The sequence below is a fragment of the Takifugu flavidus genome, chromosome 21, assembly GCF_003711565.1.
Source record: "Takifugu flavidus isolate HTHZ2018 chromosome 21, ASM371156v2, whole genome shotgun sequence".
NCBI lineage: Eukaryota > Metazoa > Chordata > Actinopteri > Tetraodontiformes > Tetraodontidae > Takifugu > Takifugu flavidus.
Window position 1 is genome coordinate 3231776 of NC_079540.1, and position 22737 is coordinate 3254512.

At 46.0% G+C, this 22737-nt stretch overlaps 1 protein-coding gene and 2 long non-coding RNA genes across 3 annotated transcripts in view; 1 reads left to right on the forward strand and 2 right to left on the reverse strand.

Annotated features, from left to right (window-relative positions):
• The window catches only part of col8a2 (collagen, type VIII, alpha 2), a 24049-nt gene extending 2041 nt beyond the window's left edge, over positions 1 to 22008 (forward strand). The window contains exons 2-3 of the mRNA XM_057020439.1: positions 16336 to 16527; positions 17792 to 22008. Coding sequence (XP_056876419.1) covers positions 16377 to 16527; positions 17792 to 19695 — 2055 coding nt within the window. The 5' untranslated portion in view covers positions 16336 to 16376 and the 3' untranslated portion in view covers positions 19696 to 22008. The remainder of the gene's footprint in view (positions 1 to 16335; positions 16528 to 17791) is intronic.
• LOC130518099 (uncharacterized) lies at positions 14751 to 16388 on the reverse strand. The gene is made up of 2 exons (XR_008947933.1): positions 15372 to 16388; positions 14751 to 15077 (listed from the first exon to the last, which is right to left on the reverse strand). It is a non-coding gene; the product is annotated as an uncharacterized LOC130518099 (long non-coding RNA).
• Positions 20437 to 22682, reverse strand: LOC130518094 (uncharacterized). The gene is made up of 2 exons (XR_008947928.1): positions 22545 to 22682; positions 20437 to 22318 (listed from the first exon to the last, which is right to left on the reverse strand). It is a non-coding gene; the product is annotated as an uncharacterized LOC130518094 (long non-coding RNA).
• Positions 22683 to 22737: the final 55 nt, after the last annotated feature.

A 22737-nucleotide genomic window follows, 5' to 3' on the forward strand; every position in this document is an offset into this window, starting at 1 on the left:
AGTGTGTTTGTGTGTAGGGCATTATTTCATCGCAGCTGCCAGACTCCAAGCGGCCGCCCGGGCAGGATTTTAACACAGAGTGCTGAAGCGTGACCGAGCATACACAAATAAGAGTCACTCTGAATGCGAAGTGGCACCAGACAGCCGATTCTTACATGGTTTTACCAGACCACATATATATAGAGTGGCGAGACCTTCACACCCCAGTGCAACGTCTTGATTTATAGACCACATCTTGACTTTTAGTTTTCAAGTGTAAGACTTCATTTCTCTGATTTCCATAAAGATGGCAGATTGATATTAGCGGTACTGTTTAAAAAATGATGTCCTCTGTGTTACCAGTAGGGGGCACTCCAGCAGACAGGGGGTGTGCACATGTGCAACAGCTTTGTACTTTGTGAATGTTTGTATAGTATATGCTTGAAGGGGCATTTACAGTAGATGTACGTTTTGAGGAAATGAAAGAGGATGCCACTCATTCTGCAGGACAAAAAGAGTAAAACCAGGTTTTTTTTCCTGCTTTCCAGTGGGAGAATGTTTAAAAGATGCCACTGCAGAGAAAAACACCTGTTTGTGCTCTACTAAATCTATTCAAAGTAAAAACAAAACCAAACTTTGGTCGTCGGTTAAATGCAGGTAATGATGGTAGATCATCCAACAGCTCAGGCAACACCTATCATTAGTCTAACCAAAGAAATTTCTGAGTCTTCAACATTCTTATTGGTCTGAAAGATCCGTTTTAACTCTAAATTCCGAGGCTCGCCCCCTAGTGGCCACATTGATCAACATCTATTCCAATGTCAAGAATGTACAGGAGTAGGAGGGCAGGTTTATTGAGCGTCTGCGCCTGAGGTGCATCCTGGTTGTTTCAGAGTGAACCGTCAGTGAGGGTGGAGATCAGCAGAACCGTGACCATTGTGGGCTGAAGGAGTCTCCGGAAGAAAGTCAAGCTTGGTATTTAATCTTGTATTAGGTAAACATGCTGTAACAATCAGCTCTTGAGCAGCTGTCGGCACGGTGTCCCAGTGCTCGTTCATTTCCTCATCACCTTAGGCTCTAACAGAACCACATTCTTGCATCGAGGCTCATCGAAGTGCTTCATCAAGCGCGCCGTTTTGTGCTTTCTTTCACCAAGCTCTTCAGGCCCAGACGTTTCAGCGTGTGACACGGAGCACGCTAACTGCGGCTGCCGATAAACCGAATGATGAATTGCTGCGAAGGGCAGCGGAAACAGGCAGCGGGTCCTGGTCTTAATCAGAAGCCGGGCCAAGAGAAATTGGCCGAACTCGGATTCCGGTGAGGGAAAAAAACAAGACCTGATATAAAAGAGAGAAATGTATTTTAGTCTCCCAAGTCACACTACTTCCTCCTGCTACTCCATAGTAGCGTGGACATTTAGCCTGCATGTTTACAGAGTATCTGCCCAAACATGTGGTCCTCTAGATTGGATGCAGCAGGTCATTATTATTAATTGTGCCTTTGTAGTGAAAGGCTGTTTTGACTTTCCGGTCTGAGTGTGCCGTGAAATAAACACCGCAGAGACACAGGAAGAGGAAACCAGGACCAAATCGAGGCTTTTCTCTCAACTAATATGATTCTATATTCCAGTTGTGGTACCTTATTTGTTTTTTCTCTCCCTTTTGGACTTTCTTTCTGTGTCTGGCCCAGGGGGAGTTTTTCCACTGAGCTGGCACAAAGAGGAGGACAGAGACAGAGGAAGCTTGGCAGACGCCCCTTTTTCGATTTTCCCAGCACCTCCCATTGACTCTGTCAGCAGCGGCTCGGGTTTAACTGAACATCAAAACCTCCAAGAGGGGCTTGACAACCCTCGGGTAGAGGTTCGGCCGTCCTCTTGACTCCTCGTCCAAGCTTCTTCGAATATTTCTCTGTAAGCGCATCTTATGGCTCCTCTTGACTCAAACCCCGACAGTTTTTTCGAGGGTTTAAAGTTTGTGGTTGCACAAAGCTGATCTCTAGTGTCAGATACAGCTTTTAGCGAGCGGGGCCTTAACAAGGCGCAGTAACCGAGCCCCTGACAAAACACGTATTGAGCAATGCTTCCTGGAGTCGGAACGCTATTTTTCCAGTGGTGTGCCATAGTTCTTTGGTGACGGCAGCTCGTGTTTTTAAAGAGAATCCAATGGAAACAAACAGGAATGAAAGATTCGGTGCGCATCCAGCAGCAGTGCTGTTCCTTATTAATGGGATGGAGTTTTCCCATGTCCTCCAGGATGTGTGTGACCCTCCCAGCTCACTGTTGATGTTTTGGTCGGTTCAGTTCAGGTGACTGCACCGGTGAGCACAACAGTGCACGAGAGCTCGCTCCTCTTTAGGCTCTGACCTTCCCACCTCTCTGTCACTGCCCTTCGCTTCACCGTCTGGCAGGAGTTCTGTTGGGGGCTCCCAAGAGCTGGAGACCGGGCCAACTCTTAACACGGGTCAGTTCCTCCATATAAAACTCCCAATATTACTCTTTTCATCTGGTCAGAGACACGCTCCCTGGCCAGCTGTTTGTTTTCCTTATTTCACTTGATATGCCGGATGGTTTTATCTCTCTCAGATGTGTCGAGGAAAGGATTTGGAGCTCTTTTGAGGCCTTCGGAGACCATTTGAAAAGCAGTAGGCTCTGTTATTGTTCAGTTTCGATGGTCATAACAAGACAATCCTGCGCCGGGGTTACTGGGTTGTCCAGTTTCCCTCGAGGGAAGTAGAATATAGACTTATTTTTTTTAAAGGCAATGGATTTAAAAAAAAATGTTTTTGTGTGTGTTGTTATGTTCACACATGCTGGAGTTTTCCCTCTAACCTTCATTGGCGCAAAAGTAATACCTGCAATCTATCAACAAGTTTTGTTCCACAATTTATCTCCCAGTTAGAAAGTGGAGTTGCCAAAGTAACGCTGACATTCTGTTGGGAGGGGAATTCAGTGGAGGCATTTTGCTCCTCTGCAGTGCTCTGAAATCAAGATAGATTTTAGTTTCTGCTGATGGAATGTTCTTAATAGCTAAGTTTGCAGCATGAATGGAATAGAATGACAGTGATGAGACTCTTTTTGAGTGTGGTTGCACACATTTAACCTTTATTTTAAACTTTAAACCTTACAACATCACTATATACAGTATATATACAGTATATATATAAATGACTTTATCCATGCTGTCAGTGGCATCCTTATGCCTATATTATTCATATGAATATCATATTTCACAATGTCTTCAATGCCATTTTGACAAAAATAAATTGCTGTTATCGATCGTCACAGTATCCCATGATTGTTCCTGTCTAAATGGTCTTGGCTTTGGAACATAATCCCTTCTCTAAATGCTCTGAGCCCATTGAGAAACATGTGTTTCATAATTAAGGCATTAGGCAGCACACAGCACAAACAGCCCTTCAACGCTGCTGCCTTAATCGTTTCCTCTAATCAGCGGCAGAGCGGCGAAATAATAAAATGCAAAAAAAGCGACTTTGCGCTCATTCCAGCTCATTTGAGGTGAACAGTTCCTGAACATTGCTCTGCTGGGTGTGTGTTCGTGCGTGTCGGCAGTGTGTCACAGTCTTAGCTACAGTTCTCTTCTGTTTATCTCTACATTAATGTGTCCTTCAGTAGGATAGGAAAGGTAAAGCATGATGGCCGCATTCCCAAGGACTTAAAGAAACTGTTGGACAACTTAGTTTCCTGCTTAGCAAGAACAGCTGGGGTTATTTCCCATCTTTCGGTGAGATAAGGGAACCTTCGGAATGCTGCACTGTGATGCCTGAGGTAAACAAACACATGGTTAAAAGGATGGTAGTCTCTTCATCATCATCATCATCATCATCATCATCATCAGTCACTGTGGATGAACTGGCATGACATTAATAGTGATGTCAGAGAACAGTTCCACAGTTCAAACAAAGTGTTAACCTCAGCGGCCTGTTTTTTTTTATAGAGATTATAGAGATTAGGCTTAAGGTATTGCATAAAACCTTGTTTTGGAAGGTATCGAGACAAGAAAATTCCATAATGCTAATTAAACAATATCCAAGTTCTGACTGAAAAGGGTCACTAGCGAACACATTTGTTCATTTTTGTTTTCGATGAGAGGAGAGGAATGAAATGGATATGGTAATGGGTGAGCTAGCTTTATAGCAACCATGCGCTTTGTAAACCAGCGTCCCAAGTTGTTCCCAAGTTGTTCCTCTTCACATTTTGTTTTTTTTACTACTCGCATATTTGTTTGCCCGGTCGGGAACAGCAGGTCCGTTCCGTCGAGTTGAGCAACGAGCTCAGACATATCCCTAAACTCTTGCAATCAGCTAAAATTTCGCTTTTAATCCGTAGAGGGAAACAGAAACCTGGCGAGATTGAAAGATTTAACAGTGCTGCCTTTATATTCAGTTGTTTGTCTGCTAACGGAGCCATTTTTCATTTCGCTTCCATTCATTCGAACCACGTCAAGGCCTTGGAATATATGGAGTGATACTTTGTACTCGTTAGCATGCCGCACATTTAAATGTGACTGTCGTCGCAGGAACGGTCCAGGATTAGCGTGCGGGGAAATGCACACATTGCTGTCATCTCCTCCTCAGAGACAATGACAAATCCAGACCCTGTCAGAGCTGATCTTGTTGATGCGCGGTTAACCCTAGTGCTCGCAGACGGCTCCTCAATGAAGAGAAAAACGCGATGTAGTTGTGATTTGCCAAATGTTTTCCTCCAATACTAAGTAGTAGCTTGACATGCTAATGATGTGTCTATTGTCAGTTTTTATATTTTACCGGCTGATATGAGAAAACACTTAGCTAGTTAAGCCAATGCTTTTGCCTTTCTGTTTCTACAGTAATTTTCATTGTAAAGTTGAAGCAGCCGGTGTCTGTGCACTCACTTCATTTCCACTGCAAAAGCTGATCTCAGCACAGCCCAAATCTTCTGCAGAGTCCCGTCTTTTTGTTTTTCCGTCAGTCTATTATTCACTCCATCAGCGGTGCCTGGAATGTGTCTGTAGCCATTTTCGCTGCGCGTGCACACATCCAAAACAGCGGACGGCGAGAAAGCTCATCTGATCTACAGATATAGATATTAAGCCCGGGCCAGGAGTGGACGGGTCCCAGAACAAAAAACATCTTTGTTCTGTGGAAACCCACTTTTAAAACCCAGATGGAATGGTTTGTCTTCACTATCAGTCTAGACTGCCTGTTTTCACATCTGCACTTATGCGATAAGCAAATTGTAGCAATTAGCTTATGAGTGTGAGAGGGCAATTGTGGCTTTTCCCCCCACCGCAGTGGGGATAATAAAGGCTGGAGTGGTGCACACACAGGAATCCAACGGAAGGCTAATGGTGAGGACATGTTGGAAGGGTGGAAGAAATTTGGCGTCGGTGTTGGAAACAAGTTCTGGATCCAACATGTGCTTGTTCATAGTCATCCATACACATGTAGAGGACTGACAGCGAGACCCTTTAAATGTAATTACAGTAAATTATGAGGGTAGCTAATTAAAGCAAAGTCTAAAATTGGGTGATTTACACATAATCTTTTGTGAAAGGAGCGTTTGTTTGACCCTTTCATGTCGCTTACTGTTACCGTTGGGAACAACCACAGCCGAAAATGTGACAGAGCGCACCAACATGTAAGGAAATTTTAGAGGGGGGGAAGGAACTATCTGTCTCTCGCAACCTCAAATCTCCATCCAAGGCCAACAACCACATATGCAGAGATGCATTCCAGTCAGTGTTATTCCGGCATTACGTCTATTTGCTCGGTTCTCAACCGAGCGGCTGAGAAAAGTCGTCTAAACACAGCTCCTTCATACCGGGCAATCCTGGCCAGGGTTAGCGTAGCCGATTGTGTGCAAATATGGTGCAGGGTGAGGGAGACATCGGGTAGCTGGTGCTTATTGGTTTCGTGACTTTTGTGAGGGTCTTTATCCTTTCACTCTCATCTCTTTTATGCAGCTATTCCACATATGGAACCATAATACAAGTGCTTATGGTACATACGTGGAATTCAGGATATTGACTGTATAGGCCTCAGAAGGATGTATCGTGCCCAAGTCAAACATGAAAACCTTTAGATCTTAAGGTAAAACAAAGGAATAAATACAAACCTGATGTAATAGCTGCAAGTTATAGCACAGTTATAGCTGCAAAATTTGTGTCGTCGAGTTCAAGGTAGCACACCTGTTAGGATGTTGAGCCATGATGAAGTAATCATAGTTGCAGGGAAACTTTTCCGTACGGACAGGTAGATAGGTTAGTCTAACACATACCGGGCCCGTGACGACCACGATGGAATGTCTGCGGGAGTCGGTGTTTTCAGCGTGCAGCTAAAAAAACGAGCCACCCGAGGCAGACAAGCTTAGAAAATATTTGGCGGGATGAGGAAAAAGCGAGTCAGTTTGTGAGTTCATACATAAACACCGGCATGCTCTGGCCAACATATAGCTTTTCCGTTAAAATTCAACAAGATAATTACTCTAGCAGAGATCAAAAATGCATGACCCCCTCTATATCTATTCATCATGGATGCATGTGGTCTCTGCAGAGTTTCTTGGAAATAAGGCACATGGCTGCTGCTAAACTGGAGCATTTAGACTTTAGAGTGTTGGTGAGAGTTTGGGAACTTTTAACCTCGATGATAATGTCGACCCTTTTAAATTAAATCGACGATGCTGCATGCCAGGATCAGCTTTCCACTGCTGCTGCAGTTGGTCAACCGTTATATTTGTACGTATGCCGATGACACCTGTCGTTATGTTTGTAGTGGTTTGAATGTAGTCTGAAATAGGAGCTTCATCATGGTCCTGGCAAAGGCGTTCCAGTAACTTGAATCATTTCAGAGGTGCAAATTCAGCAAGAAGGGGGAATGTCCGATGCCTGTGTAGGAGTCTCTTCAGGGTAAAAGTGTTAGGCTGATGAGAATTTACAACATTTTTGAAGCCTGAACTTCCCCACGCGGACACTTTTTCCTCTGCCGGGACTTCATCTTCATCCCACTTTCATATCAAAGCCTGAATCGTTAATGTGGGAGGAATGGAAGGAGGGATAGGGAGTGATGGGCAAATAATTGGGGAATCTAGTTTCCAAAGCCATTTTCTTTTCTGAAGCCCGGAGACGTATTCAAGAGACGAGATCAAACGCTGTGGTCCTTTTCATGTTTTCAAACCTCGGTGAATGAAGAAGCTGAGGTTTCCCACAGCGGCCTGCTTTGTGTCATCCGAGGAACCATTACCTCCCCTTTGGTACCATCGCTGCAATTCTGGCTGTTTACCTGCTGACTCAGTCGCTGGAAGTCAGGCTGGGCCCCGTGCACCAGTACATAAACCCACCCTGCATTGCTAGTTAAAGCTAAAGGTCCGTTAGTTGTAACCGCCCAGATCAACAGCCGGTCGTCTGCGGCTGTCGTGGCATCAGGTGTTTTCCTGACGTGAAGTCTGGTGGGTACAGGTTGACAGATCATTACCGGGGTGGAAAAGGCTAATTTTCTCATCAGCACTTTCAGCCACACATGCTCACGGATTCGATGGAATCTGACAGGCCCAACAGAACTTCACAAGCGGCTCAGTTAAGTGTTGGGCCGTTCCACTTACCAGATATTTGCCAAATGACAACTTGTAAACAGGAGGAATGAAAGAGGCCACTCAGCACCCACTTCACACTCCTCATTTCTGTCATCCCTTACTGGGTTGCACTGGGCATTCGGGTTTGTTTGGAGTAATAACAGAAGAGAAACCGGCCCGGCTCAGAGGAGTGACTCAGTCCCTTCTCGGAGGTCTACCGTTCCCCTCCTGTCTTCTTCATGAATGTTTCGTGTTGCACACAGCGGTTTCTTTGTGTCCGAGTGAACGGTGCGTCAATTTTCTGTGACAGTCGCAGGTTTATTTTGACTCTGGTCATTAGGGCTTCAAACAGCATCTCAGACGTGATTAAGATTCCGACCCGACAGAGCTGAAAGGTGTCACAGAGACGTAAAACTGCAGCTATAACAACATTGATAGGGAGAAAAACAATTTTAAAAAATCCAAAAATTGATTGCACAACACAAAATCTGATGAAACACGATGAAAAATACTAATAATAGAAAACATAAATTGGCGAGTTTTGTGCCCTCTAGTGGTCAGCGCTAGTAATTGATAAGCCTTATTCTAGATAGGTTTATCAACTGTATGCCATAAAACACAACACCTGATTGTTCTTGCACAGAACCGTGCAGGGTTGAACACGGACCCAAACCCGACCAGCAGCAGTATTTCCAGCCCCCCTGTTCTGTCAGAGAAGGGTCCATCCTGTGTTGCCCTTACAGCCTGTAGCATCAGTTTGCCTTTGTCTGATGATTTATTTGCTCTGCGTGAGGAGTCTGGCCTCTGCCTCCTCCCCGCGAGTCCTCGTCCTCCCCTGCCGCTCCTCTGCCGTCCAAGGCCGTGTCTCATCCTCATGTCTGTGGTGTAAGTTTGATTCCTCTTTAATTCTCATGTTCCTACCAACAATCCTTCCGTCCCCTCCAGCTGCCAGCAGGAGACAAAGAAACCGCTTCAGTCCGCTGGTTATCCAACGGAGGACCCATCAGTCCAGACTCCCAAGAATGTTTCCCTCCTTTTTGGCTGCCGCGTCAGGGAGAGAAACATATCTGATCTCGAGAATCGCTAATGAGCCGTTAGATGTACTGGTCGATGTCTGCCCCCCGCTTTTCCTCGAGCGGTTATTATTGTGCCGAGCCTCTCCAAGGCTCAATGCGCCATTTTTTTCAGGCTCTTGGCAAAGCTGCAGGAATTCCAGGAGGCAGGTGAACAAGGAAACGGAGTTCAGTCAACGCGGTGCAATTATCTGGATGCTTGTTGTCATTAAAAGCTCTTTCGCTGCCCCCCTCCCTCAGTGCATAAACTTTATACTCTGACTAGACACTTTAATAGCCCATTACCATAAATGTAATGTTGTTTTTTATTATTTAGACAGCACAGAACTAGCTTTAACTTCATCGATAATCACAGGATTACAGCAGATTTAACCAACACACTGCAGTCTTGTCCAGGTTAAAGTTTGTAGAATTGTTACTCAGACAGCTTTTAGACACATTATAGTTCTTAAAACCATTTACTGGAGATATATAAGTTCTTCCTGTCGCTGCTACAATCTACTGAATATGTGTGTTAGCCGGGCTAATGCTAGGTGTAACCCGAACCCAGTCTGCTGTCCTGACATTGTGTTTCTGATCCTGCCTTTTGTCCTCTAAGGAGGATTATTTTGTTTGCAGATCAGTTTTGGTTTTCTTGAAACACGGGAATCCAACAGGAGCGAAAGGCAGGAGCTGATATTGGCCAAAAGCATTTTGACCTTTGACATCTTTGGGTCAGGTACTCTGCTGCCCCCTCAGGCCTTCATCAGCCATAACATGGAGCCACAGTTTCTGTTGTCTTTATAACAAATACTCTTCGACTGGTTTTGCCTGAGCATGTGTGGCAGGTACTAGTATGTGCTACAATTGTGGCACAGTTTGCAGATTCAATTTTTTTTAAATACATGATCATAATAATATCATTCATTCTTAGTCACTTATTTCTTATTCTTTTATCTCTTGTTAGATATTTTATTACATCCATAGTTTTAAAATGTCATTCTTCCTTTTCGCTCACCCACACACACTTGTGCTTCTATCTTTGTGAGGACTTTCACAGACTTTATGCCCTCCCCAACCATTAACCCAAATTCTAACCAAGTCCGAACTCTCAAATGACTCCTCGATGATATAACAACCAGCCTAAATGCCCTCCCTTCCCAAACTGGTCCTCACTGTGCGAGTTAAATGTGTATTCTGGTCCTACCTATATAGTATGTTTGAGACACACACACACACACACACACTGTGTTTTTTGCAGCCCAGTGGTGAATTTTGGGAGCTGTGATTCCAGAACTGGCAGGGTCTCCTTACACAGCCTGCACTCGTGGCCAAAAGCTAATAAAGCCTCTTATTGATCCTGATGGGTGGAGTGGGCTCCAAAAAGGGCCACAGTCAGATGGGCCTACGGTCTTTATCCTGGTGGTCTCAGGCCCTACGCGTTGATTTTTGACCCTCCTTATTTGAGATCAACTGCACGATCAATCAGAGGCCGATGAAAAATTCGTAGTCCCCAACTGGGATTCAAAAACCAGCCAATGAGTTTCCATTTGCAAAGTGGCGAGCTGTGTGGTGGCGTGAGCAGAGGCTGCCTGTGCGACCCGATACCCTCAGCTGTGTTAGGTGTTATGTAAAAACTCCCCAGTGCACGCTCGCGCTACATCCGCCTCCACACGCAGTTGGAAAGACAGCAAATCTAATTGAGCTGGGGTCCAGAGGCTGGCTAGCACGTTGTTCCGTGTCGTTCCATCCCGCCATCTCATCCCGCTGTGGCCCGGGGTCACCCTGTCTGAGTCCTCGAGCGAAAACAGTCCCACTGCTAGCGCTCATTTCCTGATGGCTGCTTTATTTAAAGTCCCAGTAAGGCAATTTAGGCGATCCATCGTGTTTCAGACTGTCAAGAGGAGTTTGTAGCTTCTTAACTTAAGCTTTGGGCTTCACATTAGTCTGACAGCAATTAGAGAACCAGCAGATACTCATGGGCTTTCTGTCCTTCCAACTTTTATATCCCCCTTTTTTTACAAGACAAAACAAATCAAGCTGTTGATCTTATTCCTGAAATGTGGAATTCCGGTAATGCACTTATGTTCATTCTTGCCTGTCAGATACAGACGGATAGGTAGCTTAGCATAGCTCATTGCGGTATCATGAACACTGTTGGCTAATGACGGCCGATATGTCTCCCCCCTTCATAATTCAAATTGACGTTCTACCCTTGGATGTTGGCTAAATGGTGATAACGGTCACGGTTCTGAGACTTCTGGAGCATCCAGCAGCAGACTCCATCTCAAGGACGAGAGACTCATAATTAACTGATGTTTTTCCCATGATTTGTCAAAGTGACACATGGATTTACGCTCGTGCCAAATGTGTGCTAAGATTGCAAAACCATGGCACCGTTTGGCACGTTGGAAGTTCTCTCCTTCTGGTCTTTTGCTCTTAGGTTACCTCTCTCGCCGCCTGTGCTTGAAAAGCCCGTTCAGATGGAACCCAGCCCGTCTGTAGTCCAGAAGCCTGCAGCATGGAGGCATTTCAGCTCCTTCAGCAGGATTTGACCAAGATTTCCTGCTCCTTATTAAATTATAATCTCCTCTCTGCCTCTTTTTCTTCCCCTCTTTAAAAAAAAGCCTCCTTCTCTGTTTTGCTGCCAGCTGATTTGTGCATTTGTGTAAATGTGTGTGTGCGTGTGTGTGTGTGTGTGAAGGCGCCTCGGCTGCTAGCAGCTGAAGACTTTGAGATGATTGGCAGGGCACATATCTGAAGTGGGTCAAAAGGAAGCTGAAGATCTAAGGCTTCTATTTTTTGTTCCTCCATCTCCCTGTTTTTCCTTTCGGCTCTCAGTGACCTCATGTCTTCTCCGTGGCCTCTTGCTCGCCTCCTCCGTGGTCATGCCCTTCATTGGCCTCAGCATTAGGCTACATCATGACCCCCGCTCGAAGAATGTCCGACTCTGCAATCCTTTGATAGGAACGGTCGATGAGCGGACTTTTCTGGGCTTTTCCCTCCTCAATGCTAGCCTCAGCTACGTGCAGCCTGGGCCGTTCTTTTTTTTTTCCAGGCCTGGCAGCGAAGAATGGAACAGTTGATGGTGTGTGATTGTTCTGGTTTTAGCTGCCTTATTTAAGTGCCCCAGAGTATTTCTCACCTTCACCGCATGGGTTTGAGTCCCTGCCATAGTTAGCTTTGCCTTCATCATCAATTTTTTCTGACACATAGTCAGGAAATAGTCAGGTCACCATGACAGTAGCTACAGTATAAAGAAAATGAGGATTTGTTCACGTGGTGAGTTCTTTTTTTTGTTGTATCAACTTTCTGTTTATTTAATAGTTAATATGACAAGTGAAAATGGCTGAGAACCTCCTTCTGGCGAAGGCAGCCCACCCACAAGGTCCTTTTGGAGACTTTGAGACGTGCCACAGAAACACAAGACACAACAGAGACCCAGAGCAACAGATTCTTATTCCAGATCCGAGACACCGTCCTGTCCAGAGACTAAATAAACTGTTAACTCTGAACATCGCCAGAAAAAAAGAGGCTGGACAAGTCCTGAGCTAGTCAATATTTTTACAGTCATTTATATTTTATTATCAAGCCTAGGGGATTCAGGTTCCACAGGGGTCTGTTCTGGGACCAACATCATTGTCATCTCTTTATGCTTGTTTTACCCAGACACCCCTTAAAATAATGAAATATTCCTTATTGATGGCCTAAATTACGTTCAACTTTGAAAATCCTCTTGTTAAGAAGTCTGAGGTGTTGAAAACGACAACTTTTGACCTTTGTGTGCCTCAAGACATGAATATTCTATTATCAAATCCAGTTTAATGATGCTAAATCCACCTAGCCTGCAGGAGGATGCTCATTCTTTTTGTAATCCAGTAACAGTAAAGAAGGCACTTTCCTCCATTTTCAGGGCCCATTTTATTCGCAATTAATGAGGAATAACAGAGGCTAGTGTTCATGTAGTCAGATGACTTACAGAGGAAACAAGCGGCACTGGCGGCCCACAATACAAGCATTCACACCTCAGTGGGAGGATTAAGAAAAAGAGGGCGAGTGGGAGAAAATAGCTGCTGTGCCAGCCAACAACGACAAGACAGTGAGGGAGCTTTGTGAAGTGCAGGAGTTCCTCTGCTCAGAAAGGCACGAGTGTTTCAGGCACCGGAAATGTGCTGCTAGTCCACCAACAGGTCAGCTGAGTCTCCGTCCCCCTTCTGCTTCCGCTCCCTTGTATCTGCTAGCATGTTTCACAGATGACAGCACTGAGACGGCGAGGCCAATATATGCTAACAGGTTTGGTTAGCAACAGATCCTGCGGGGCTGGAAAGACCGATAAAGTGGCGAAAACCTTCACGCAGATTTGCGAGCGACTAATAAGCCCGTCTTTCACAGGTGGCGTGCTCAGACACGCGCGGAGATTTATGATTAGCGCGTCTGCTTCTGCAAGCCCCCCCACCGGGGGCTGAAAATGTTCTACTCAATGAAGTCATGAAGAAATAAAACCCTCCTGTCTGACCTCCACACTCATTTCCCAGCCATTTGTTTTCCTCATACCTACTCCCGGAAGAGCCCTTGCGTCCGCTAGCTTTCCCTCGTTGCCTCTTTATCCCTTCGTTATCGCACACGCACCTCGTTTCCAGCCTCTTTCTGCCCTTTAAGCTTTCAGGGATCGGAGACCCTGTTTTCACACGATCATGTTCAGCTGGAGACGTCTGTCATCTTTCAGCTGTCTGGGTTCCAGAGTGTAGCATTTTTGGAACGCCAAAGCCTCCGTTTCCGTGTAAACAGGGAACAACAATTGATTTTTGGAAACGGGAAGTACCTGGACAAGTGCAGCAGAGTTGCATTCTGTACTTTTCCTGCACGTGTGCAAGAAGATTGCCAATAATGCCGCAGTCAGCAGGAAGTGTCTGTGCATATGCGCCCACTAGCGGCTGACATGAGAACTGCAGCTTTTTAAAAACTTGTTTTTCATTCCTGTTAAAACAGCACTCAGTTTTCCTTTAAAATATTTTCAACGGAACAATCTTCCAGCGGAGGGTTCATGTAAAGGGCACCTCCGTTGGCTCGTTTTGGTCTTTTTCCTCCTGGGAGAGAAAGTACGATTTTTGAAACGCGAATTCACGCAGCTGGGTTTGAATCATGAAAACCGTGGAGCACTTTTTGGCTATATCGTAAGTGTAACGTCACAGAGTGAGAAACCTAGATGATGTGTTCGTGTGCGTTGATTCACCGTGACGCTCTCTGATACATTTGAAATTAACCCACGTGGATCTCTCACAGTAATCGTAACCGAGCATGACTGAAACACACCCAGACGCTGAACCCAGGTGCTGTAGCAATGACCCCCAGCTATTGTTGCAGCTTCTCTAAAGCTCTCTGGACCTGTCTTGGAGGATTCGTTCTCAATCATCCACCCAGCAGCTGTGAGCCTGGTCACGGAGTGGAAGCTCCGAGCGAAGGGGTCAAAGTCCAGCCTGCGTTTGGAGTCAGGTTCTGATTCGCGTGCGGATCGATCGCCGATTGTGGAGCAATTCCAGGGTGTCTCTTCTGAAACGTGAGCTTCTGCCATCGTGGAACAGTCGGCGAAGCCTCTCTGTGTGCTTGACTGTTCTGGCCTCTGGAAAAACCACGGCAACGACACGCTAAAGTAGGCGTTACGCCTCAACGCTAAAACGAATGTTTTGGCCTCGCAGAAAGCACAATATTTCTCTTCCAACTCATTTTCCAGCGACGTAACAAACGTCAAAGCCTCATTGTAGCCGCGGCGAGTTTGTGGCCAGCACGTTTGCGCCGTGAACAGCGGAGCTGTTTCACTGCTGTTTATTTGCACAGTGTTGAGTAATAGAGGGTGACCACGGGTACAGAAAACTGCCGCCACAGCTGCGTCGTAACGCCGCGGGCTGACAGCGCCGAGGCGAGACGGCTCAAGTGACACACGATGACGCAAAGGTGGCCCCAAACGCGGGCGATACCTTTTCTAAATAAAGCTGCACTCACACAAAATTCCATTTAGCATCAATTATTATCAGCAATTATTATGCTAGGTTCATGCTAACATCAGGGGTTGGATGGAAGGAGGGGGTCAAGAGAGTTTATTATTTATTCCTGCAAAGTTGGACCCAATTGTAACCAAAATAGCTAATAGCCCTCAGTTGTTATTCTTTTTTTTTTTTAAATTGTGCTTGATATGCACTTGATGATTCCTCTGCTCAATCCGCAGCTCGGATGCGAACCACAAAAACATAAACGACACAGGATCCCCAAACTCGGTGCTCTTAATCGGCCTGTGGCACGTGGTTTAGGAAATGCCTGGCAGTCTGGGCTCACACTTCCACCGCTTAAGGGAAGTGGAGGCTGAGCACCTTCGACGTCAACACAGCGGGGCCGTTGATCCCATTAGCGGGCAGACGGAGCAGCTGGAGGACACACGTCTGCGTCTCTCCTGTCCGTCCAGGCGGCCTGTCGGGCCCTGTGGCGTCCTAAAGAAACTGCAGATTAGCCTTGGGTTCCATTCCAGCACGTGTTTAACAAAGAGTCCAGGTTTAGGCCATGTCTAGCAATGGAATTTTCTCAGGTTGCTCCTTCACTGGGAGCATGAATGTTGCTCATTTTCTGCAACTTTCTGGAGGCTTCCACTCCCCCTCGTCCCCTCGGGCCCGTTTTATAAAGAAAAGGCAGGTTCGGGTTTGACAAATTTGAGTATTTTCGAACTCCCTGCGTGGCTGCAGTGTGTATTCTCATGCCAACTCGAATATGTGTGTGTGTTTTGTTACGTGGGTGTTCTCCCGCTCCGGCGCATGCGCGGGTCCGTGTCCAGCGGTGGTGGTGCCGGCCAAGCCAGAGAGATTCTCGACAGTGTCTGCTGTGCATTTTCACCAAAGACGGCTGATAAACACAATGCGGAGGTCCGTAAATCATCCACATGTGTGTGAGCTCCGCTCCGCTCAGGCCCGGGCTGCGTTGGAGTGCACGTCGCTCCGAGGAGTTCTTGACGCCTGCAGAACCAGCGCCGCTTGTTAAATTCCATCTGCACCAAAACCACAGGCCCGTGCACCAGACGAGCGCCGCTTCCAACCAGCCGGCGCGTCGGCCAACGACCAGACGCGGCCCGCAGCAGCGCTGCGCCTCCTGTTTGCTCCCCTGTTTTTGTTCACGTCTTTCAATTTTCAGTCGTTAAACCGGAGCAAAGCAAGCCCGCCCACGGTTGTCGGAACCGCCCGGCTCAGAACATCGGGGCAAACATTGCGTTAAGTGGCTGAACAAGAAGAATTTATGCGGGCTGTGAAACGACTCTGAGTGACGGCGAGAGCAAAAGCACTAAAACAGACCCGAGCTCAGAGTAGCGCCAGAAGGTTGTATCGCCGTACGGTTTAAAGACTCGGGGTAAACTCTGCTCCAAACGTTACCACGGGAGAGATGACAGATCTGATCCGCTTCGACAGAACAGGCTGCACATCTGCCGCCGCCGCCGCCACCGCCGGACATCCACAGTTGCACCACAGAGAAACAAACATGGCCGCCCCCGTGCTGGCCCGCCTCTCCGACCTGACGGATATAGCTGTCAGAGGGTTATTTGGTCTCTTGTTCTAGATTCGATCCTACAGAAGCAACAGCGACCCAGGAGCAGCAGATGAGCACAGAAACACACGCTAAAGCTCAATCACCGTCGTCCAACATAAATGACTCCTGGGCTTCTGAGCCGAATGGCTGAGTCACCTTATCTTTTCTTTCTTCCAGTTTTTCACATGTGAAGTTGGAAGCGTCGGATCCCGGTGACCATGCTGCTGGCTCCTGTCTGTATGCTACTGATGCTGGGGGCGCAAGTGTTTGCTGGAGGCTACCCTCCCATTCCACACATGAAGTATATGCAGCCCATGATGAAAGGTCCCATTGGGCCCCCATTCAGAGAGGGCAAGGGGCATTATGTTGGTGAGTAACTGGTGTCATGAATACATTTTCATATATACATTTTTGAAACCACAATTAATTTATGCATTTTATGGAATTTATATATGTGGTCTTAGTACTTGTAATCATGGAGAAAAATGAAAGTCCTTCATGCTTTTTGTCATATATTCTTCAAATATATTAGGTATTCTAAATATAACATTGGCCATCTTCCTTCCTCAAAACAAAAAACTCCTAACAGAAAAGATTTAGAATTAAAATATAAATATAAAGGTTTGAAATATTTTTTGACGCGCCTCACAACAAAACTGTCTCTACTCCCATCTAGTGGACATAATGGAAAATTACACCATTTACAAAACGTTTGAAAAGAAATTAAAGACACAAGAGCTACATATATTCTATTGCTCCGTGCTATTATTGATGATACAAAAAAACGGGCTCCTGAAAATTTAAAGAAAACTAAAAAAGCAGACATATCAAGATGTACTATCAGAGGAGCATAATAGAAACATTCAGAATATGTGAACAGTTGCTCATCTTTGACCATCTTTAAAATACAAATTAGGATTTAGAAAACAGGATTTAAAAAAAAATGTCGGGGATTTGTATGTGAAGACAACCGCAGAAGATATTAGAAAGTTTTTTTAAGATCACATGACCTGTTCATTGTCTGCATTCTCAGTATGTGCCACTAGATGGCAGTGATGGCTTGTGTTATTTTTTATTTTACAGTGCCGGTTCGAGACTCCTGTGAATGAGCGCATGTTGTTTAAACTGAAGGTCTAATGATGTTCTTTTAATTATGGTTATCAGAATATTTTATTTATGGCTCCCGCCTATTAAGAAAACCAACAGAGATAACTGAGAAAGGAGAGCGATGCCAAAATTTCTTATCCTGAACATTCCAGAAAGTAATGCTAGTCAGATAGCCCATGACGCTCAGACACGCTCCTTTCGTCCTTAAACTCGCTTTGGATGCAGATTGTTGACTCATTTCTAGCTCAGCTAATACAGGTTTGTACAAACTGTACCTTTTAAATGCTCACATTAACCCAAGATCAAAATCTTCAAGGTTGTCTGCGGAGACGCTGATTATAGTTCCACTTTAATCTTAAGGTTGAAGTTCCCATTAAATTGAGAGTTTCTATCTTCAAATTAGGGCTTATTTAAGCACCAGTTGGCCAACTGCCTGGATCAGTTTGCCCGTACGGTTTTGTTCTCTTTATCTACGCTTGTACCTTATAAAACACATCAATAAAACATGAAAACTTGTTTTTACTAGATATGCCACCTTTGATGGAAGTGAAGGGGGAACCAGGTCCCCAAGGAAAACCTGGACTAAGAGGTCCTCCTGGCCCACCAGGACCTCAAGGAAAACCTGGACTGGGCAAGCCAGGTCTCAACGGCCAGCAAGGTCCTCCGGGGCCTCCCGGCTTTCCTGGAATGGGCAAGCCAGGACTTCCAGGCCTTCCTGGAAAGATTGGGCCAAAGGGAATGCAAGGTTCAAATGGTGAGGTTGGCCCTCGTGGTGAACCAGGCCCCAGAGGTCTAACGGGGCAACCTGGCCTTCCTGGTCCAGCTGGCCTTTCTCTTAATGGAAAACCCGGACTTCCAGGCATGAGAGGACCCCCTGGGATGCGAGGTGAACCAGGAATTAAAGGTGGCCAGGGTCCAGCAGGTGAGCCTGGCCTTAAGGGTGAAAATGGAAATGGGAAGCCTGGGATTCCGGGTATAAGGGGTCCTCCTGGACTCAAAGGCAATTCAGGACAACCTGGCATCCCGGGTATAGGTAAACCAGGACCAAAGGGGTTGCCTGGATTACCAGGTCTTAAAGGTGACCATGGACTTCCAGGAAATCAAGGACAACCTGGAGAACCTGGGGCCCCAGGTTTACAAGGACTTCCAGGGCCAGTTGGAGTTGGAAAATCTGGTGTAGATGGTCTGCCTGGAGTACCAGGTTCAATAGGTCCAAAGGGTGAACCAGGAGTAAGAGGTTCTCCAGGATTTCCCGGTAGTCCTGGCTATGGAAAACCTGGTCTGACTGGACCTAAAGGAGACAAAGGTCATGCTGGGTTGCCTGGTCTCCCTGGAGACAAAGGAGAAGAAGGAATGATGGGGCCATCTGGTGAACCAGGAAATGATGGACAACCAGGACCTCCAGGACTTCAAGGCCCAATGGGACTCCCAGGAAAACATGGACTGACAGGACTTAAGGGAGAACTGGGGCCACAGGGGCCTCCAGGATTACCTGGTCTCAGAGGTGATCAAGGTCCCAGTGGAGTACCTGGAAAGAATGGCATGCCTGGGGAGAAAGGTTTTCCCGGACCTAATGGCTCGATTGGAAAACCTGGACCAAAAGGTGAGGCGGGGCATATTGGCCTACCTGGGAATCCAGGACTGATGGGTCCTTCAGGTCCGAAAGGTGAACCAGGCTTTATAGGAACTCCAGGTCCCAGGGGACAGTCAGGTATTCCTGGCCTTCAGGGGCCCATGGGGCCAATGGGTCCACAGGGAGCCCCAGGCCTAAAAGGTGAATCGGGACTTATTGGGCCACCCGGTATTGGTAAACAAGGAGAAAAGGGAGAAATGGGTCTCCAAGGTCCTCAAGGGAAACCAGGCCCTGCTGGTCTCAATGGTAATGCAGGCCCTCCTGGGCCTCCTGGCCCCCCAGGTCCTCCGGGAAACGGTCAAACGGTGGTTGCTGGGCCAACGGATTCACAGTTAGAAGGGGGGGAAGTTCCAGGGGACAGAAAGGGGCCTGCCTACAGTCAAGTTCCACTCTCAGCGTCTGTGGCCCCCGCCTTCACCGCCATCCTTACCACGCCATTCCCTCCCTCGGCCATGCCAATTAAATTTGACAGGACCCTGTACAATGGGCAGAATGCCTACAGCTCTGCCACCGGCATGTTCACTGCCCCTTTATCTGGCATCTACTATTTTGCATACCACATGCACGTAAAGGGAACGAGCCTGTGGGTGGCTCTGTATAAAAACAATGTTCCAGCCACTTACACCTATGACGAGTACAAGAAAGGCTACATGGACCAGGCTTCCGGAAGTGCCGTCTTAGAGCTGAAGGAGGGCGATCAGGTATGGATCCAAATGCCTTCAGATCAAGCCAATGGCCTCTATTCTACCGAGTACATCCACTCCTCCTTTTCAGGATTCCTTCTCTGCCCCACATAACCTCTCCCCCATTTCAGATATGTTCCTTTATGAGCACCTCAGAGCAGCCTGAAACCTTAAATCCCCACAGCCTTCATAGAAATAGAAGCGATTGTTCATCTTGTGGTCGCCATCTTTATCCGTCTCACAATCAACAAGTTCAAAAGTAAAAAAACAGAAGAAAAAAAAGAAGAAACTTTGTGAATGAAACTTGGAGAGTTTAAAGGCAGGGGAAGGAAATTTCATACTGTGTTCTTTATTTGGCGTCCTTCAAGTGTGTGTTTTGGGTTGTATTTTATGTCGTGTTTTTAGCCGATATTAGTTTAATTATTATAATGTCATAATTTCTAATGTTATTATTTTGTCCTTGATGTCTTCGCTGTTGTGTTGGATTCAGACGATAGAGCGCCTACCTTTGTAATGTGCCAGTACCGGACCTTCCCATGTGACTGCACATCCCCCCCCCCCGCCCGGCGTCCCCCGATCCCCGAGGTTCATTGATTCCAGTCCCACTTCTCTCACAATTTTGGGATTTGAACCATATATGCTAATTTGACATAAGGATCTTTTTTCCCGATTCGTTCTGGACGGACTGACGGACGGATCTATGTCTTCTTGGTCAGAGCCATTTTGTAGGTGACCTCAAAGGCAAAGGGTTAGTTTTGATTGAATTTTCTTTGAATTCCCTAACTGTAATGCCAGAAGCTAACTTGGCTTTATCCGCTGCTTCAAGGACAAAATGTTTCCCAACTGAATTTTAAAAAAAAAGAGAGATCTATTTGCATTTACACCGTGACTAAGTGAAGGGAGCTGAGGCCCACAGGTTGTGAAATACGGTTATATAACGTTAAACGAAGCTCTGCCAGATTTCTGGGAGAGGTGGGTGGTGGGTCGAGGTGAGAGCTGTATATTTACTCATTTCTGGTGGATGAGGCATTAAAGATACATGCTACGTGCCCGCGTGTGCTTATCTTTCTTAGTTCCGTCTGTCGCCGTCTGTGTGTCTGTAGGGTTTTTGCTTTTTCTCGATCCTGCTCTGGTCCCAAAAGCTAAAGCTACAAATGCACCAGAGTGCTCATCGAGTTGCAAAAGCGACCTGTTGGTGTCCTACGAGAGATTTGACCTCAGGACGTTTCAGCATCCGTCCTTCAAAACAAAGTGAACCCGGTTGCATTTGAATTAAACATGATTATCGCGAGCAATAACGAAGAGAAGACGGACAAAATCTGAAGGCACCACAGAGTAGGAAGACATTTAAGACGCACTTCGATTGGTGCCAGACCTGTTTTAAATGATTGTAGTTATGAATAAAGGCAGGGGGTCAGCAACAGTAAGCCACGTGTGAGCTTATGACAACACCAAAGCCTCTGATTTGGAAGAGTAGCGTGCTCTACGGCGGAGGAGCGACGGTCTGTGGGTTCAAAGACGGGGCCGAACATGGAGCTGCGCACTCAGGGTGAATGTCAGCCGCCTGTGTTGTTTGCACAAGGTCATTCGGTGCCACCACGCAAACTCTTCCCCAGTTGTTCCGCCAGTGCGGCGGGTTGACGAGGCCGATGTCATGCAAAGAATGCGCTCGCTCTTCCTCATTCACGAACCTCCGCCTCCATTGTCACTGTGAGTCGACAGACAGCCCAAGGCTTGTTATGTACTGTAGGTTTTCATTTTTGCGACTTATTGCTGTTTCTTTTTTTTTTTTTTAGACGTTTGCTATATGTGGCCATTGCTTGGTTTTATGTTTTAGACAATGTCACTTGCTTTGCCGAGTTTGCCCTGTGCGCAAATTATTTAACAAGTGTCAAATACCATCCATTTAGCGTCTAAATCGCATTTTGCTTTGAAGTGTCTGTTTGCTGGAAAAGATAAGAGATAAAGACCTAAAGTAAATAAATGTTTAAAATGCTTGCTTCTGTTCTTAAGGGATATTTGTTTGCTCTAGTTTCATTGAATACAAATGGCCATTCCCATTTGCACATGAAATTAATGAAGATGTATTTATACATTTATTATAATTTAATAGGGATGCCAAAACCGACCACCGAAGCCTAGAACGCATAAATGGTATTTAACAGCATTGATGAGTTACTGGTATTTACGACACGTAGTTAGCATTCTAGTATTGTTTGTGAAGGATTGTGGATTTTTATTTTCTATTTGCATAATGTTCTGTGTATCGGAATATAGGTTATTTGTCAAACAAGGCTATGCCGTGCACTCTGCAATAGATCTTGGGTATAAAAATGCACTCCTATTGACTGAAAATGTTTGTTCTGCTTATACAAAATCTACAGTACTTGATTGTATTGATACCACATCAATAAAATCTCTCTTTTATGTCAGCGTCTGCGTCCCATTTACTACAACTGCATCTCTGGGGCCCCAAACACATGAGAACATGAGCCATGTGGCTGGCTTTAGACGACATAAATCAATGTTGTACACCAACCCATGAGAGTGAGGGCAGGTTATTTTCTGGAACTGTCGTCACGATGGTGAGCTGTCATCGGGCACCCGGATCCTTCTTACGTCGCACTGACGTCAGCCACTCCGTGAGGCGTTCACGTTCACGCCAGCGGCTGGGAAACCAGTAGGTCGGCACCTAATGACGTTTTTGTTTGGCTTAATAGCTGGATTCAGTCACCTGCTAATCAAAAGATGAGGAGAAACGCTAAATACTAAATATTGCAAGACTGGATGAAAACGTCAGTAAATAAAAAAGAGCTTCTGTTAAAATTTGTTGTGCGTTTTTGTTCTTTTTATATACGCTTTCAAAATGCCCTTGAAAAAGTTTGAGTCGGGTTTGTTAAGATATTTTACCGTGTTAATCTGCGAACAGAATTGTTCATAGGTAGACATGACAAGATACTTACAATTTTGTTGAAATGAAGCCTGGGGGGACAACATGCATGCGATACTACTGGTACTAGTTAGCTAACAAGCTCCATTAAAGGAAGACAACAGATCTCTCTCTCCAGGTGCCTGCTCGGTGGAGGTCTGCACTATCCGAGTGCTTTTCTAGTTCCAAATATCAAGCATTGCCTTTTAAAGCGAGAGTTTAGCACC